This window comes from Festucalex cinctus, chromosome 6 (assembly GCF_051991245.1).
Source record: "Festucalex cinctus isolate MCC-2025b chromosome 6, RoL_Fcin_1.0, whole genome shotgun sequence".
In the NCBI taxonomy this organism is placed as follows: domain Eukaryota; kingdom Metazoa; phylum Chordata; class Actinopteri; order Syngnathiformes; family Syngnathidae; genus Festucalex; species Festucalex cinctus.
In genome coordinates, this window is record NC_135416.1 from 1,173,924 (window position 1) to 1,190,199 (window position 16,276).

Sequence of the window (16,276 nt, forward strand, 5' to 3'; positions counted from 1 at the left end):
AATTATTGTTCAAGAAAAAAAAAAATTCATACAATTCCATCTGTTTAAATAAAATCTAAAAATAATAACCATAAAAATACAACATTTTTATCAAGAAAGACATTTACTGTAAAATACAATAAAATAAAACCTTAACTTTTTATCTTGGAAAAAAATACAACTTTGTGTCATGACAAAATAGGACTTTTAATCTTGAGAAAAAAATATTTTTTTTCATCTTTGAAAGAAACTTATTTATTCTCATATTTTTGTCCCCGCATAAAAGCACATTTTTCTTAAAAAAAAAAAAAAAAGCCAATCTTGAAAAACAGAATTATTTCATGTCAAAAAAAAATTAAATTTCATATTACAGCTTTGTTTCAACATAATAAAATGCATTAAAAATACTAATTTTAATCTTAACTCATTCACTGCCTTTGACAAGTATACTTGTCAATTGTATTTTTTAGAGCGGTGCTAAATGGGGGCGAATCTGAGCATGCTCCACTGTAAATATCAAACTTGGAAACAACTTTACTGATGCCCAACCACCGGTAGATGACATCATAGCCCCATTTTATAGGAAATAAACACAGTTTCAGAGTCCATGGGAGAAATGGCTGTATTTTGGCAAACCTACATTTTTCTGCTGTCAATTATAAAAGAACGGGACGGGACAAAAAGTAGGGAGTCTATTCTGTTATTTGGTAGATTCGGTTTATATATAATTATTGAATGGAATACCACGTGAGTATTGGAAATTTAAAAATTTTCTATAATGACTGGCAGTGAATGAGTTAAAAAGCAAATCATACTTTATGCATTTTTTTCTAATATAATAGCTTAATATCACAAAAAATACATTTTCTTAAACAAAAATTCTCTTCACATACCCATCAAGAATGTAAATATTCTAAAAACATGGCAAATTATGTTTTGTCTAAAAAGTCATTTTGATAATGCAACTTTTTTGCATGAAAAAAAATCTGGTTTTTATCTTGAAAAAAAATGATTAGTGTTGAAAGACTGGCTTTTTATCTTTAAAAAAAAAAAAAAGCTATTCAGGTTCAAATCAACAGGTACACAAACCTAATGTGTCTCAATGCAAAATTGAGCCTGAACAAAAACAATACTCTTCAAAATAATAAAATGAATGCGGTGGCTGCCTGCTGTTCAGAGCCACACTGACCTCTTTAGGACAAAGAACATCAAGATTTAAAAAAAAAAAAAAAGCCTTGTTTGCTAATTTCATTTCCATATACTTTCACTTCCTTTCTTCATTGTGTGATTCTTGCTTACATCACCGCGGAAAGTTGAGTCTATAAACTGCACATCTGACGAGCTCGCTAACTTAACACCTAACTCTTGCTGCTCATGTCGCCGTAGCAACAGCCCCGCTTCTGACACGAACGCGACCGCGCGCGTGTCAGGAAAAAGGAAGTGCCGCGACGGCCGCTGAAGAACACCCCACCGCGGAACCGAGGCGGAACGCAGGCAGAATGTGACAATGAAGTCACCGACGAGAGGCCGCCGTCCACGCCGAGGAACTTTTTGAAGGTGAGCTTCTTCGGCTCGTTATTTCTTTCTGGGCTGTCTTTTTATGTGTATGTGGTGTTTTATCGGAGCAAAAAAAAAATGACGTGAACAGAAATATTGGTACAGGAAGTGAAAAGCTGAAGACGATCATGAGTCTGGAGCCATTAACAGCTTCCTTTTAACCGCATAGTATCGGGCCGTTTCTGTTTTTTTCCAATTGTTATCCATTTACCAACACGCGTAGGAAAAACTAACTAAAACTAACAAAAAAAAATAACAAAACTAAAATTCAACAAACAATTTCATTCACGAAAAAAAAAAGACGACGACTCATCAGTTTACTCTTGTGTTTAGCTGTCCACCAACTGACTCACTTTTGCGTACGTTTCTGTGAAAAAAAAATGTGTTTTAAATCTTCAATTTTGACATTTTAAAACATGTTTGAAGCACACAATTTCTGAGCAATATTAATAATGATTTAGTTGGATTTAATACTGAAGTAATTTTATGTATTTATTTATTTACTTTTGCAATGGAGGAGGACCAAAACTGCCAAAATTCAACATAAATAAATGACTAAATAAATAAATAAATGAAGTGAAAATAAAAATGAAAAAAATATATATTTAGTTTGAAAATGATATCCAAAAGTATAATTGGAAATAAAAAGAGCAAAAAAAAATAATAATAATTTAAATAGATTTTGTTTATATCCGTTTTTATTTTCACTTTTATACATTAATTAATTAATTTATTTATTTTTGCAATGGAGGAGGACCAAAACTGGCAAAATTCAACATAAATGAATGACTAAATAGATACATAAATAAATGACTAAAAGTGAAAATAAAAAAGGAAATTTAAAAACATATAATTTGAAAATTATATCCAAAAATATAATTGGAAATAACCGTTTTTATTTTCACTTTTATTCATTTATTTATTTATTTATTTATTTATTTATTTAGTCTTTTTTTTTTTTTTTTTTTTTTTTTTTCCTTCCCTTTTTAGCTTTTGCTCCTTTAACTCATTCACTGCCTTGGACTGAGATGGCGGCACAGAACGAGATTATGTTCGCTGTAATCTTTTATTTTTTGCGGATCAGATCAATGATGTCATTGATCAATTGGCGAATAATGACATCACAACCGATCACTGATTTTTTTTTGTGTGTTTTTGTTTTTTTGTTAATGCCGATCCAGTCCAGCCAATCAGATCTGTTTAAAGTCTATTTTGAAAAATAAAACAACTTCATTCAAACTAACCGAATGTAAGAAGTGAAAACGAAATAAAAAGTAACAGTGGTCAAGGACAGTTCACAGATGGTGTCAAAAAGGTGGGGGGGGGGAATTGTGGTTGTGGCAGCTCACACCAGCGTAAAGAATATTGTCGAGACGTAAGATGATGCAAGGGGAAGTTTGGCGGGCGCCATCTTACAAAATTAGCCGTTCAAGCTAGCTACATTGTCACCAAAAAAAAAACAAAATGGCTGAAATATGTGTGCGTGTGCTTGTTAGCAGGACAAGATGGAGTTGTGGCGCCAGTGCGCAAAATGGCTGATCGAGTGCCGCGTCTTGCCGGAGACGCACCGCGTCACCGGGGAGAGCGCGCAGGTGAAGCCACGCCCACTCTGTAAAAAGCCGTTAGCGTTAGCTTGGTAAACGTAACGATGTTATTTGCGTGTGCGTCAGGTTTGCGACCTCGCTCAGGCCCTGCGAGACGGCGTGCTGCTGTGCCAGCTGCTCAACAACCTGCTGCCTCACGCCGTCAACCTGAGAGAGATCAACCTGCGACCGCAGATGTCCCAGGTGAGGCCTAGCGAAAGTCAACACACCCCCACTTTGTTCAAATGCCAGTGTTTTGGTCACGTCGTCCAAATGGCACCGAGATCAAATCGATCCAAATTGTTTCCGGGAGGGTTCTGAAGTAAAGATGAACTGACTGAGAGCATGGGGTTGCACAAGTGTGCACACCCTCTTGTCACAAATTTTGTGAATTACAGTACACGTTCCAACTCATGTTTAATGAGAGTCGGCGCACATTTGCCACCATTTAAAGTGCCAGTGATGACTCTCAAATAAAGTTTGGGTGTTTAAGTAGGCTTTTGTGACTTTTTTAAAATAAAATTTTATCTATCTATTTTTTTTGGCTTTCTAGAAGAAGCTGGAAGGTTTTGTGCTAACACTGACCGTTATTTGTAAGCTACTTTGACAAAGGCACTGATTTATGTTGGACTCATTTTTCTTTCTTTCTTTCTTTTTTTTTATTTATTTATTTATTTATTTATTTTTTTATTATTTTTTTTTAGCAACAATATGGCACTGGAATTAGGGGTGTGTAGACTTTTGTCGAATGTTTTCATTGCCACTTATAGGACTTATTTGGTAACTTGAGCTGTCCAAAATGGCTTCCTTGCATCTCACTTTAATATATTATATATCTATATATTTAGATTTTATATTTCTATATATTTTATATATATATGTATATATATATATATATATATATATATATATATATATATATATTTTTTTTTTTTAGTATGAGCTTTTTTTTTTTACAATATTGTGACCTTTATTTAACTCATTCACTCCCAAAGACGTATTTATACGTTTTTTAGGTTTTTGTTTGCTAGAGTTTTTGTATGAAGGCTTTGATGCAGTTTCTGAAGTGGAAGCTGAAAGCGATGGTAATTATTACAAAAAAAAAAAGTGTTATGAAACAGATGAAGCACACTTTTTTTTTTTTTTTTTTTTTTTGTAATAACTACTATCACTTTAAGCGACCACTTCAGGTCAGAAACTGCATCAAAGCCTTCATACAAAAACTCTAGCAAACAAAAACCTAAAAAACGTATACGTTTTTGGGAGTGAACGAGTTAATATTGCCAACCTCCCCACAATATCGTATCATGAGCTTCATTATCGTGATAATGTCGTATCGTGATATTTGGATATCGTTACATCCCTAGTTGGCACGTGTGTGTGCGTTTCATAAACGTGTACATTTGGGGAAATCCCCTCGTGGGGACAATCGTACTTTTAGGACACTTCCGGGTCACAACAGACGAGGACACTCGGGAATGTACACTGTAACGCACACACGCCTTGCATGGCGTTACACAACAACGAAGGGTACTTCCAGACGACGACGCCGAGTTGGTGGTTGCTCGTCTTTATGTGGGTCAGCGACATGCCAACGTGAACGTGGATGTGTGTCAGTCGCGACTCAGCATTTCCTCTTTTCTCAAGCGACACTTCCCACTCAGCTCGACACACACACACACACAGGAAGTTATGTAAAATGTCATGCCCCGCCCACCGTCAACATGTGGGTAGCACTGTGCATGGCGCTCTCCAGTCTGCGGTTCCTTTTTTTTTTTTTTTTTTTTTTTGTGGTTCGTATCATTCGTATTGCTTCTTTCACTAACGTCTTTTTTTTCGATTTCTTTCAGAGTTTTTGTTTTACGACAACACAAAAACATAATCATTTTCCAACAAAGCGTGGGATCTTATATTTTAGAGGTAGCTTCATTATTTTTCATGTACAATTAATACCTCTAAAAAGTCATTTTTTCTACTTGCTGTCGACTGATGATGACATCACCTGTGCCGAGGTTTACTGACCAAACCCAGAAAACAGGTGAGCCGTGACCTACTTCCTCAGCACAGGTGATGTCATCACCAGTCGACAGGAAGTAGAAAAAAATACTTTTTTTAAAGGTATGAATTGTACATGAAAAATGATGAAGCAACCCCATTAATTATAGACAAAATATTATTTTTTAAAAGCTGAAAATGGCTCAATGAGTCAAGTATCTCTTTAATTAATTAATTAATGTATTTGTTTATTGATATACAGAATTAAAGTGATACTGGTCTCATTGAACCATTTTCAGCAATGAAAAGTTCATATTTTGTCCAGAATGAATTTGATAACGTCATTATTTTTCATGTACAAATAATTACATTAAAAAAAGTAATTTTTGTACTTGCTGTTGACTGATGATGACATCACCTACGCTCACGACCAATCATGGCTCACCTGTTTTCTGGGGTTGGTCAGTAAACTGAGCCATGATTGGTCGTGAGCACAAGTGATGTCATTCATCAGTCGACAGCAAGTAGAAAAATCACTTTTTAAAAAGGTAGATGAAAAATAATGAATTTACCATGTTAATTAATAATTCTAGACAAAAATATGAACTTTTTACTGCTGAAAATGAAAGTAGAAAGTATTTGTGCTGTCAAGAATAAAAACAATAGACAAAATATAAATATGTCAATAATAATGATATGAGGGTAATATGTAAATGTTAATAATACTGCAGTGTCATGAAAAAACTGTAGTACAGCAGTTTTTTGTTGTTGTTTTTTTTGCATTTTGCCAAAATTATTATTACAGTAATACAGTAGTATTTTTCTTATTTAACTATAGGTGTTACAAAACATTTTTGCAGGAAAAGCAAGTCTTGTTTTAATTTTTAATTGGTTTAATTGTAATTTTTAAGTTTGAATTTCAAAAAAATGCTACTTATCTGGAAAAGGCAGTTTTTATTTCTCTTTAGAACGTCGGCTTTACAGATGCCACGTCCGTGTGGATCAAATTTTTGTTGCAGTTCCTGTGCCTGAAGAACATCCGGACCTTCCTGAGCGTGTGTCACAACAAGTTCCAGCTGAAGAAGAGCGACCTGTTTGAGGCCTTCGACCTGTTCGACGTGCGCGATTTTGCCAAGGTAGGTGGGCGGGCGCTTGCTCATGAGTTTCACGCCAAAACGCCAAACAGCAGCAGGCCTCGCCACGCCAAACAGGAAGTGGCGTGACCATGGGTGGAAATTGATGCCCGCTGTGGTCGTACATGTGTTTTATTAAGGTCAACTGTGGGTCAGTGTTTTTGTTTTTGTTTTTTTTAATTATTTCATTGAATTTTATGTATTAATCATGTAATTACATTTATACTGATCTAAATACATTTTTGATGACTTTTGTTACTCATTAAATTAGTTTTTTCCCAATTATTTAATGGATTTTTTAATGTATTTCATAATGGCGTTTTTCTTAAAGGGATATGTCACTTATTTAGCCCATTCTACCAATAAAAAGTGAATATTTTGTCTATAATTAATTTGATATTTTCATTATTTTTCACGTACAATTGGTACCTTTAAAAACACATTTTGCAACTTACTGTTGACTGAAAATCACAGCTCACCTGTTTTCTAGGTTTGGTCATGTGACATTCACAAGCTGAGCTGTGATTATGAAATATCAAATTTATTGTAGGCAAAATATTCATGTTTGACTGCCAAAAATGGCTAAATAAGTAAAGTATCCCTTTAATAAATTATTTGAATATTACATAATTAAATAATTATAATTATTGTATGTATTTCATAATAGCAGTCTTTATGGATTAAAAAAATGTACTTAATGACCGTTTGAATGATTTTTGCTTGCATTTTTCCATTTAATTGTACTTTGAATGTCATAAGTCGTACGAAACGAACACTTCAAATTACCTGTTTAAGTGATTTTTTTTATTTATTTATTTTTATTTATTTATTTATTTTTTATTTTTTTACCACAACTATTGTTTAGTCATTAAAAATCAACTCTGGCAACAGAAATACAGTGTTCCCCCCATTTTCCTCTGGGGTTAGGTTCCAAAAAAATTGACCTGCAATAAATGAAATCCGCGAAGTAGTTAGCTTTATGTTTTACATTTATTATATTTATTATAATAAAACCCCTCATCACACAATTGATACACTTTTCTCATTGAGGCATTTACATTTTCTCACATTTCTCTCTTGTTTAAACGTTCTCAATGTTCAAACCTTCATAAATGCTATAAAATAGGTACAATACTGGAAAAAAAAAAATGAATTCAAACTGATGCTAATAACTTGTCTTTTTTTTTTTTTTTTTTTGTGTGCACGCATTTGTTTCTTGTGTGGCAGGTACTGAGCACTTTGTCCATCCTGTCTCACTCACTCATTGCGACACAAAGAGGATTCCAGTGAGTACATCTTTATTATTAAACAATTCATCATAAATATATTATACATGATGCAGTGTGTGTATATGTATGTAGATGTACGTATATATTTGTATGGATATGTGTGTGTAATTTATTTGTATTTTATTTATTATTTATTTATTTTATTTTTATATATGTACATTCTTATTTTTTATTTATTTATATATTATATTATTTATTTATATATTTATTTATTTTAATTTTCTATATACGTTTTATTATTATTGGTAGTATTAGTAGTAGTAACGCTGTTATTATTAATGCTTTTATTTATTAATTTACATACTATATTTATTTTTACATATTTTATTTATTTATATATTATTTATTTATTTTTATATATACATTTATTATTATTATTATCATTATTATTATTATTATTATTATTATGAACGCTGCCCTGCAGGCCTTTCCCTTTGGGAGGAGACATTTGCGACGACGACGTCTACAATGGGCTTTCCGACCAAATCGAGTAAGCAGACGCTTCGATCAGGAGATGAAAAAAGTCACGTTGTACGTCTTTGCAAATGTGACGGCGTAAATATGTAATACGGTGTTGTTGTGCAGCGACACGGTCGACGAAGCGGACGATTTGTACGACTGCGTGGACGACGCGGAGGCCGAAGGGGACGAGATCTACGAGGACCTGATGAGGACGGTCCGACAACCCGAAATCGTGAGCGTCCTCGCCGACCAATCGACGTTATTATGACATGCCTGCCTCCCTGCCAATCTACTTCATCGACTACAGTTTGCCGACAATCTGTATCGACTTTAATTACTGACGTGTGTCGCAGAGGTCCGGCGTGGACAAGCGGGAATGCTGCCTCCAGGAGATCAAACAGACGGAAGAAAAGTACTCGGAAAGTCTGGAATCGATTTTACTGGTGCGACGCATCTACGTAAACACGCACATGCACGCAAGCCGTGCTGCTCATTTATTATGATTCATTATCGTCATCATCAGCACTTCAAGAAACCGCTGGCAAAATTCCTCCAGGTTCAGGACCTCGAGAGCATCTTTGTCAACATACAGGTTAGTGGCGGGAAGTAACAACGTACAAATACTTCGGATTTGGACAATTTTCAATAAAAAGAAAAAAAAAGAAAGAAATGGCTCCAAACAATTACTCAATTATTAAAATCGTTGTTGGTTACTTGTTGATTCATCTATTAATTTTGACAGCTCGAAATAAATACATAAATGAGTTGTGCGTGTGAATACAAGGAAAAAGTCAATATAAAAATAAAAACTTAAGTACAAATACTTGAACAGTATAATACTTTGTTACTGAACTTACTGGCTGATCTCTTATACTCTGCTGCCACCTGCTGGTCGCAATACCTACAATTGCTTTAAGCCACCTCTTCATGCCAGAAGCTGCATCATAGCCTTCTCTATGTTCTTACATTAAAAAAATAAATAAAAACAAACAAATAAATGTGTTTTAGGGAGTGAAAGACAAAGTATTTTAAAAAAACAAAACGTATTACCATGGTTTTGGGTTTGAATGAGTTCATTTTTTTATCACGATACAATTACTTTTTTTTTTTTTTTTTTCTCACAAGCGTTTCAAAGCGTGTACCGAATCGGTGTGTTTTTAGGATTTGGCCGTCGTCCACGGCGAGCTTCTGGACGAGATCCGCAATTCGGTGGCCAACGGAGCCAAGAACCTTCACCAGGTGTTTGTCAACTACAAGGAGAGGCTGCTGCTGTACGGCCGCTACTGCAGCCAAGTGGAAACGGCCACCAAGCACCTGGACACGCTGTCCAGCACGAGAGAGGACATCAGTATGAAGCTGAAGGTCCAAAAAACAAAAACAAAAAACACTTCTTGTGGAATTGTTTCACGTTAAGAACACATTTTAATTTTCGACTTGTTTTTATTAGGAGTGTTCCAAGAGAGCAAACAATGGCCGATTCACCCTCAGGGATCTGCTGATGGTACCCATGCAGCGGATTCTCAAATACCCTCTGCTCTTACAGGTACCTGTTTGTTACAAGTTTCTGTTTTGATCAGGAAAAACAAGTGTATTTGTATCTGTTTCCGTTTTGCAGCAATTAGCATTAGAAGATAGCTAACTTTCATCTATATTCGCATTCCTGGTAAAAACACTGACAAAAAGAGCTTGCTGCAACATGGCACCTGGCTGATCTCTTATACTCTGCTGCCACCTGCCGGCCGCAATAACTACTATTGCTTTAAGCCACCTCTTATTGTCAGAAGCCGCATCAACGCCTTCTGTATGGTCTTGCATTTAAAAAAAAACCAAAACAAAACATAAAACGTGTAAACACGTTTTTGGGATGGAAAGACAAAGTGTTAAAAAAACGTTTTTCCATGTTTTTGGGATTGAATGAGTTAAAGTAAAAGAAATGATAATTACTTGTGTGCTTGTGACCATTTTCCACCATGTTTTTTTTTTTCTTTCACCGTTAACAATCCCGTTTCTAATGAGCGAAACTATATGATTGTCTAATTGAATCCAATTTCAAATGTTTAAATGTTTTTGTTGTTTTTTTTTTTCTCTAGGAGTTGGTCAAACACACTAGCGAGCCGACGGACAAGGAGAATCTGCGTACGGCCCTCGATGCCATGCGAGTGAGTTGGTAGATAATGTTTTTACAATATTGGGACCGGTGTTGCCAATCTCCCCACAATATCGTGATAATTATGATAATTATTATATTGTGACATTCATGTGGTGATAATTATTGTGTCGCGATGTTTGGATATCGTTACATCCCTATTAGTAATGTCTTTTGACCCGGCCAGGACCTGGCGCAATGTGTCAACGAGGTCAAGCGAGACAACGAGATCCTCAAGCAGATTACTACTTTCCAAATGTCCATCGAGAACATGGTAAGGAGGGAAGCTCATGTGGAATTCTGTGAAAACTATTATGTTGTTGTTTTGTTTTTGTGTATATGTAAATAAGTCTGTGTGCGTGTGTGTTTTGAATCAAGGTTATTTTAGTTCACTAAAACTAAACGTGCACACACGCACGCACGACACAGCAAAGCCAGTGCATTTTCTCTTAGAATAATACTGCTATTATTAGTCCATAGGGGCATTAAAAATAAATAAATAAACTATATATGTATAGATAGGTCTGGTGCCACTGAACATTTTGAGTGGTTGAAATTGAATAAGAAAATATTCATAAATAACTTAGTTATCACACTTCAAAGGAAAAGCCTTTTTTTTTTGGACAAAATCACAACAATTTAATTATATTCAGAAAACTGCCATTGTGTATGCAAAAAAAAAAATTCAGTTTTCATGACTTATTAATCTTATTCAAGCCTCTAACTATGTCATATGAAATATTCAAATTAGACTTTTATTTTCTATATATCTACAGCATAGTTAGTCTTGCTATTAGAATAATACTGCAATTATTAGCCTATAGGGGCATTAAAAATAAATGAATAAATAAATAAATAAATAAATACATATGTATAGATAGGTCTGGTGCCACTGAACATTTTGAGTGGTTGACCTTGAAAAAATATTCATAAATAACTTAGTTATCACACTTCAGAGGAAAAGCCATATTTTGGACAAAATCACAAGAATTTAATTATATTCAGAAAACTGCCATTGTGTAAAAACTATGCAAAAAAAAAAAAATCAGTTTTCATGACTTATAATCTTACTCAAGCCTCTAACTATGTCATATGAAATATTCAAATTAGACTTTTATTTTCTATATATGTACAGCATAGTTAGTCTTGCTATTAGAATAATACTGCAATTATTAGCCTATAGGGGCATTAAAAATAAATCAATAAATGAATAACTATATATGTCTATATGTATAGGTCTGGTGCCACTGAACATTTTGAGTGGTTGACATTGAAAAAAATATTCATAAATAACTTAGTTATGACACTTCAAAGGAAAAGCCATATTTTGGACAAAATCACAAGAATTTAAACAAACAAAAATTTGTGCCCAGGGGCGACCAAATCTGAACTTTTTACTGCTGTAAAAGGCTCAATGAGTCAAGTATCCCTTTAAACTCCAAATGAAATGTATTCTTATTCCATAATAATTCTTCATTTTCTATGCTTGCAAAACAAAATGGCCGCATGCAGTCACAGTCCTTGGCGCTCTTCGGCCGCCCCAAAATGGACGGCGAGCTGAAGATCTGCAGCACGGAGAAGAAGTCCAAGCAGGAAAGGTGAGCGATTTCCTTGTTCATCTCTGTTATTCATTTTTTGTGTAAGTTTCCTCTTCAATGCGACGTCGCCCGCAGATACGCCTTCCTGTTCGACAAGGCCATGTTTGTGTGCAAGAAGAAGAGCGGCGAGACGTTTGAGCTGAAGGAGATCATCGCGCTGCAGCACTACCAAGTCCGAGACGAGACGGCGGGCGAGAAGGACAAGCGGAAGGTGCGATTCTTCTTCTTCTTCTTTGGAGAGAGATGAGACATGACTAACAAAACGGATTTTTTGGTGTTGCGTCTACAAGTGGTCCTACCTCTTCCTCCTGCTGGACTCGCACGGGAAGTGCGGCTACGACTTGTACTTCAAAACGCGCGAGCTGAAGAAGAAATGGCTGGAGCAGTTTGAGATGGCCCAGTGAGTTTGAACAAGCACCATTTTGAGTTCATGTTGTTCATTTTGGGAAATCGATATCGCATATGAATTTGTAAATAGGCAGTTAACGACTCTGGAGTTAATTGCCTCAATTAAGTGCACGTGCACTTAATTGCTAAGCAGCAGCAGGAGGAGGGAGTGGGGAAGCAGAGAACATAGCTGGTGCCTTCCTTGCAGTTTACTTAATTAAAAAAAAAAATAAAAATTGTACATGTACATGTGTCTGGTCTAAAAATAGCTCACCAGTTATTGGACACTGTGTCTTGTTAAGAAAAATTCAAACAGACATTCAACATTTATTTACGTATTTATATAAACTTAACATGTTTCTAACTCATTTGCTCCCAAAAGCGTATGAATACGTTCTATTTCAAATGTTTTAAGCGTCCCAAAGACGTGTTTATGCGTTTTTTATAGATTTTTTTTATTTTTTTATGCTAAAGCATACAGAAGGCTTTGATGCAGCCTCTCAACTGCAGTGAACGGGTGAAAAAAAAATGGTAGTAATTACAAAAACAGCCAGCAGGTGGCAGCAGAGTATAAGAGATCAATCAGGGCCATGTTGAGAGAAAAAAAAAAAAGCTCAATTACTAATAATTCGTAATAGATTTGTGAATGATGATGAAACTTAGCTATGCTCTAATGCTAATTGCTGCAAAACACAAACGGATAGAAACATCCTTTTTTTCCTGATGAAAGAAGAGACTCTAATCTTTCTTTTGGTATGTTTCATGTTTTTATAGCAATAGAACACAATATTCTGTGGGCCTTGCAAAATCAGTCAAAATCCAGTAAAACAGCCGGGGGCGAAGGGGGTTGCTTCAAGTGAAAATGGCTGCCAGTTAACTCTTTGACCGCCAAAAACGTTTAATCACGATTAGTAAAATTTATGCCGCCATAAACGTTAAATGACATCAACTATGTGTTTTGTTTTGTTTTTTTAATCAATGGGCAGTGCATCATCTAAGTGCAGCGCTGCCTGGTCAATGGGTTGTGGAATCAAAAACAGCCACTAACTATGGCCAGCAGATGGCAGTATTGTATCTTTTGTATGGGCTTCCGGTGTATGAAATTACAATGAAACATGACAAAATCTGATGAAGTAGAACGTTTGCAAGAATGACGTGAAAGTCTTTTGTTTTTTTGATAACGTGTCTGGTCAAAAATGCGTGTTGACAAAATTATTTTTGTTTAGTTTTCGCTGACAAAATTAACACTAGTTTGAACCAAAATGGCAGACTTCCCGTGTCTTTTCTGGTGTGGCTCTAGTACCAAATGTCATGTTGCGAAACGTCTGCGCAGGTCCAACATGTGTCCCGAGAACGCCGCGGCCAACAACCACGACTTCCAGATGCACAACTTTGAGGAGACGGCGTGTTGCAAGGCGTGCTCCATGATGCTGAGGTGCTCGCGAGCGCGCGTCCGTCTCGGATGTGCGACTGCCCCGCTCCCGACTCCAAACTCGGTTTCACGCTTCTCTTCTCTTCTCCTTCTTTCATCCCCGCAGAGGGATTTTCTTCCAGGGCTATCGCTGCGCGCGCTGCAAGATGGCCGCCCACAAGGAGTGCTTGGGCAGATTGCCAGCTTGCGGACGCAGCTCAGGTCAGTCGCTTGCACTTTAAATGAAGTCTTTCACCATTTTTTCAGAGGGGATAAGGGACCAAAGCGAAAATATGCGAGTAACTAATGGAGCCACCTTAAAAAAAAAAAATGTTGAATTATGTAGAAATGCCACAAGATGGCTGCAAAGCAATACTTTTTCTATGAAAGCTCCTCCCTTCATTTCAACATACAGAGGTGCCTTCACTTAACTCAATTCGACTCAACTTTATTTATAAAGCACTTTAAAACAAGCATTGCTGTATACAGTGTTGTACATGGAACAGAAATCGGTCATGCAGTCAATTTTATTTATTTTTTTGTTATATTTTATATATTTTTTTAATTATATATATATTATTAGATTTTTATTTTATTTTAGATATTTGTTTTTTATTTTAGATATTTATTTATTTATTTTAGATATTTTTTATTTATTTATTTTAGGTATTTGTGTTTATTTATTTATTTTTTTTCTTAAGAGCTCAGAATTGTTCATTCGGTAGTCTGACCGATTCAACGTCTTGTCATCATTGCCCCTTTTTTTTTTTTTTTTTTTTTTTTTTTTTTTTTTTTTTTGTGTGTATGTGTGCGTGCGTTTGCGTGCGCGTGCGTGCGTGTGCGTGCGTGCAAATACGTATAAATTTATACTCATTCATTCACCTAAAACCTTATAAATATCCCATTACCCTTCGCCTTAACCAGGTACTTCAGAATCTTGCCAGAGTCGTGAGGTTTAAATGGTCAGGAGACCAGAGAAAAGGTCAGAAAAAAAAAGAAATAAAGAGAAAAGAAAGGTAAATCAAAGTGAAATCCAGCACCGACCAAACACTTCCTGCCTTCCCCATGATTACAAAATCAAAGTCTTACGCCAACCCCGGAAGCCTCTAAATTCCAGCAAATTTAGCGAGATCTCAAGAGACCAGAGGAAAAACTAAAGAGAGGAAGGAGGGAAGGATCGATAAGGCAGAGTGAGATCCATAGAAGCCAGTACATCCAATCCATCAAAGTGAAGTCCAGCACCAACAAGACCCCTCCTGCGTGGTTACAAAACCAGAGTCTTATGCCAACCCCAGAAACCTCATACTTCTAATAAATTAAGATCTCAAGTGACCAGAGGAAAAATTCTGTTGAGTATTTTAAATATTTTTTATTTATTTATTTTAGATATATTATGTAAAATAAGTAATATATATATATTATTTTCTTCCCCTAAAAATAGAGTACTTGAAAAAAAAATGTAATATTAATAAGAAAAAGCATTCTATATTATTATGTTCTCTTTAAAAAAAAAAAAAACATTCAGTGATAACATTTAATTGTGTCAAAAAAAAAAAAAGTTTCTGCATCATAATAATTCAATTAGCATGATGCTGCTCATTGTGGTGTGTGTACTTTCACCACCAGGGGGGGTATAATACCGACACTACATACATAATACAGATGATGAATCACAAAAAAAACAAACATTCCAACTAAGCTGCAGTAATCACAAACCCTATCACAAAAAAAAGAAGAGTAACGCGCATTTCATCCATTTATTAGCACTGCTAACACTCATCTGTGACGTTTGCCATTTTCAGACCATGCAACGACTGCGAGAAAAGTGAGTCTCTCTCACATGATGACTTGAGTGTTCATTTGACATCTTGACCTGCTGAAATCATAATTGTGCACAAATCATCTCTTTTTCGTCTTTGTTGCACTCAGAATAGGACACAAGGGTCCTCGGGAAACTCCGGCATCAGTAAGAAAACACGGACTCAAATCTCGTCTCAATTTCATTGTGGGAATAATAAAAGTGTTGATTTTTTTTGTTACATTTGAATAATAACATGAATGACATCGCTGATGTGTGATGTGCTCAGGTTTTCCCAAGATGGAGGCGTGTCAGGAGTACTTCGGCCTGCCGCCGCCGCCCGCCAGCTTCGGCCGCCCGCTGCACCTGTCCAAGGGCGACGTGGTGGAGCTGACGCAGGCGGAGGCGGAGCTGTCGTGGTGGGAGGTACGTCGTCGGCCGCGTGGTCCGCAGTGGCGCGCGCGCGCGCGTTCGATTCCCGTGTTTGACGTCAACGCGCCCACGTAAAAACACTCACTTCGTTTTGCATTCACTTACGAAATCAAGTGTTTGTTTCTTTTTTTACAATATTTTTAGCGACATATTTATTTGGCTGCAAAATGTCGTTGAGGAAATAATTTAAATAAGAAATAATTCATTGCAGAGTAATTAATTGATTACAGTTTATTTGTAAATAAATGTTTAATTTGAATTAACAATGTATTTATTATTGACACTTTTAGTATTGTTTTTTTTTTATATATTATCAGCGCAGATTTAAATTGAATAATGACCAAATTGATTATTTAATTGAAAAAAAAGTTATAGTTGCTATTCCATATGGAAAAATATGTATTTTCCATTACTATGTTTTTTAATACTGTAAGCCACACCTTTTTTTTTTATAATTTGGCTGGTGCTGGGACTTACCGGTATTACTCAGGTACAACTTGTATATA

At 35.6% G+C, this 16,276-nt stretch overlaps 1 protein-coding gene across 7 annotated transcripts in view; it reads left to right on the top strand.

Annotated features, from left to right (window-relative positions):
- The window catches only part of vav1 (vav guanine nucleotide exchange factor 1), a 36,167-nt gene that overhangs the window by 16,972 nt on the left and 2,919 nt on the right, over window positions 1-16,276 (top strand). For 5 of the 7 annotated variants that reach the window (XM_077523652.1, XM_077523653.1, XM_077523657.1 and 2 more), the window contains 21 exons: window positions 1,366-1,536; window positions 3,036-3,128; window positions 3,207-3,323; window positions 6,134-6,250; window positions 7,475-7,533; window positions 7,961-8,026; window positions 8,122-8,230; window positions 8,352-8,441; window positions 8,522-8,590; window positions 9,160-9,360; window positions 9,446-9,541; window positions 10,089-10,157; window positions 10,332-10,418; window positions 11,657-11,742; window positions 11,818-11,953; window positions 12,033-12,142; window positions 13,463-13,564; window positions 13,668-13,762; window positions 15,343-15,365; window positions 15,470-15,545; window positions 15,628-15,764. In XM_077523652.1, the coding sequence (XP_077379778.1) occupies window positions 3,042-3,128; window positions 3,207-3,323; window positions 6,134-6,250; window positions 7,475-7,533; window positions 7,961-8,026; window positions 8,122-8,230; window positions 8,352-8,441; window positions 8,522-8,590; window positions 9,160-9,360; window positions 9,446-9,541; window positions 10,089-10,157; window positions 10,332-10,418; window positions 11,657-11,742; window positions 11,818-11,953; window positions 12,033-12,142; window positions 13,463-13,564; window positions 13,668-13,762; window positions 15,343-15,365; window positions 15,470-15,545; window positions 15,628-15,764 (1,932 nt within the window). In that variant the 5' untranslated portion in view covers window positions 1,366-1,536; window positions 3,036-3,041. Of the gene's footprint in view, window positions 1-1,365; window positions 1,537-3,032; window positions 3,129-3,206; window positions 3,324-6,133; window positions 6,251-7,474; window positions 7,534-7,960; window positions 8,027-8,121; window positions 8,231-8,351; window positions 8,442-8,521; window positions 8,591-9,159; window positions 9,361-9,445; window positions 9,542-10,088; window positions 10,158-10,331; window positions 10,419-11,656; window positions 11,743-11,817; window positions 11,954-12,032; window positions 12,143-13,462; window positions 13,565-13,667; window positions 13,763-15,342; window positions 15,366-15,469; window positions 15,546-15,627; window positions 15,765-16,276 lie in introns of all 7 variants that reach the window. The other 2 variants (XM_077523654.1, XM_077523659.1) reach the window with 2 other exon arrangements.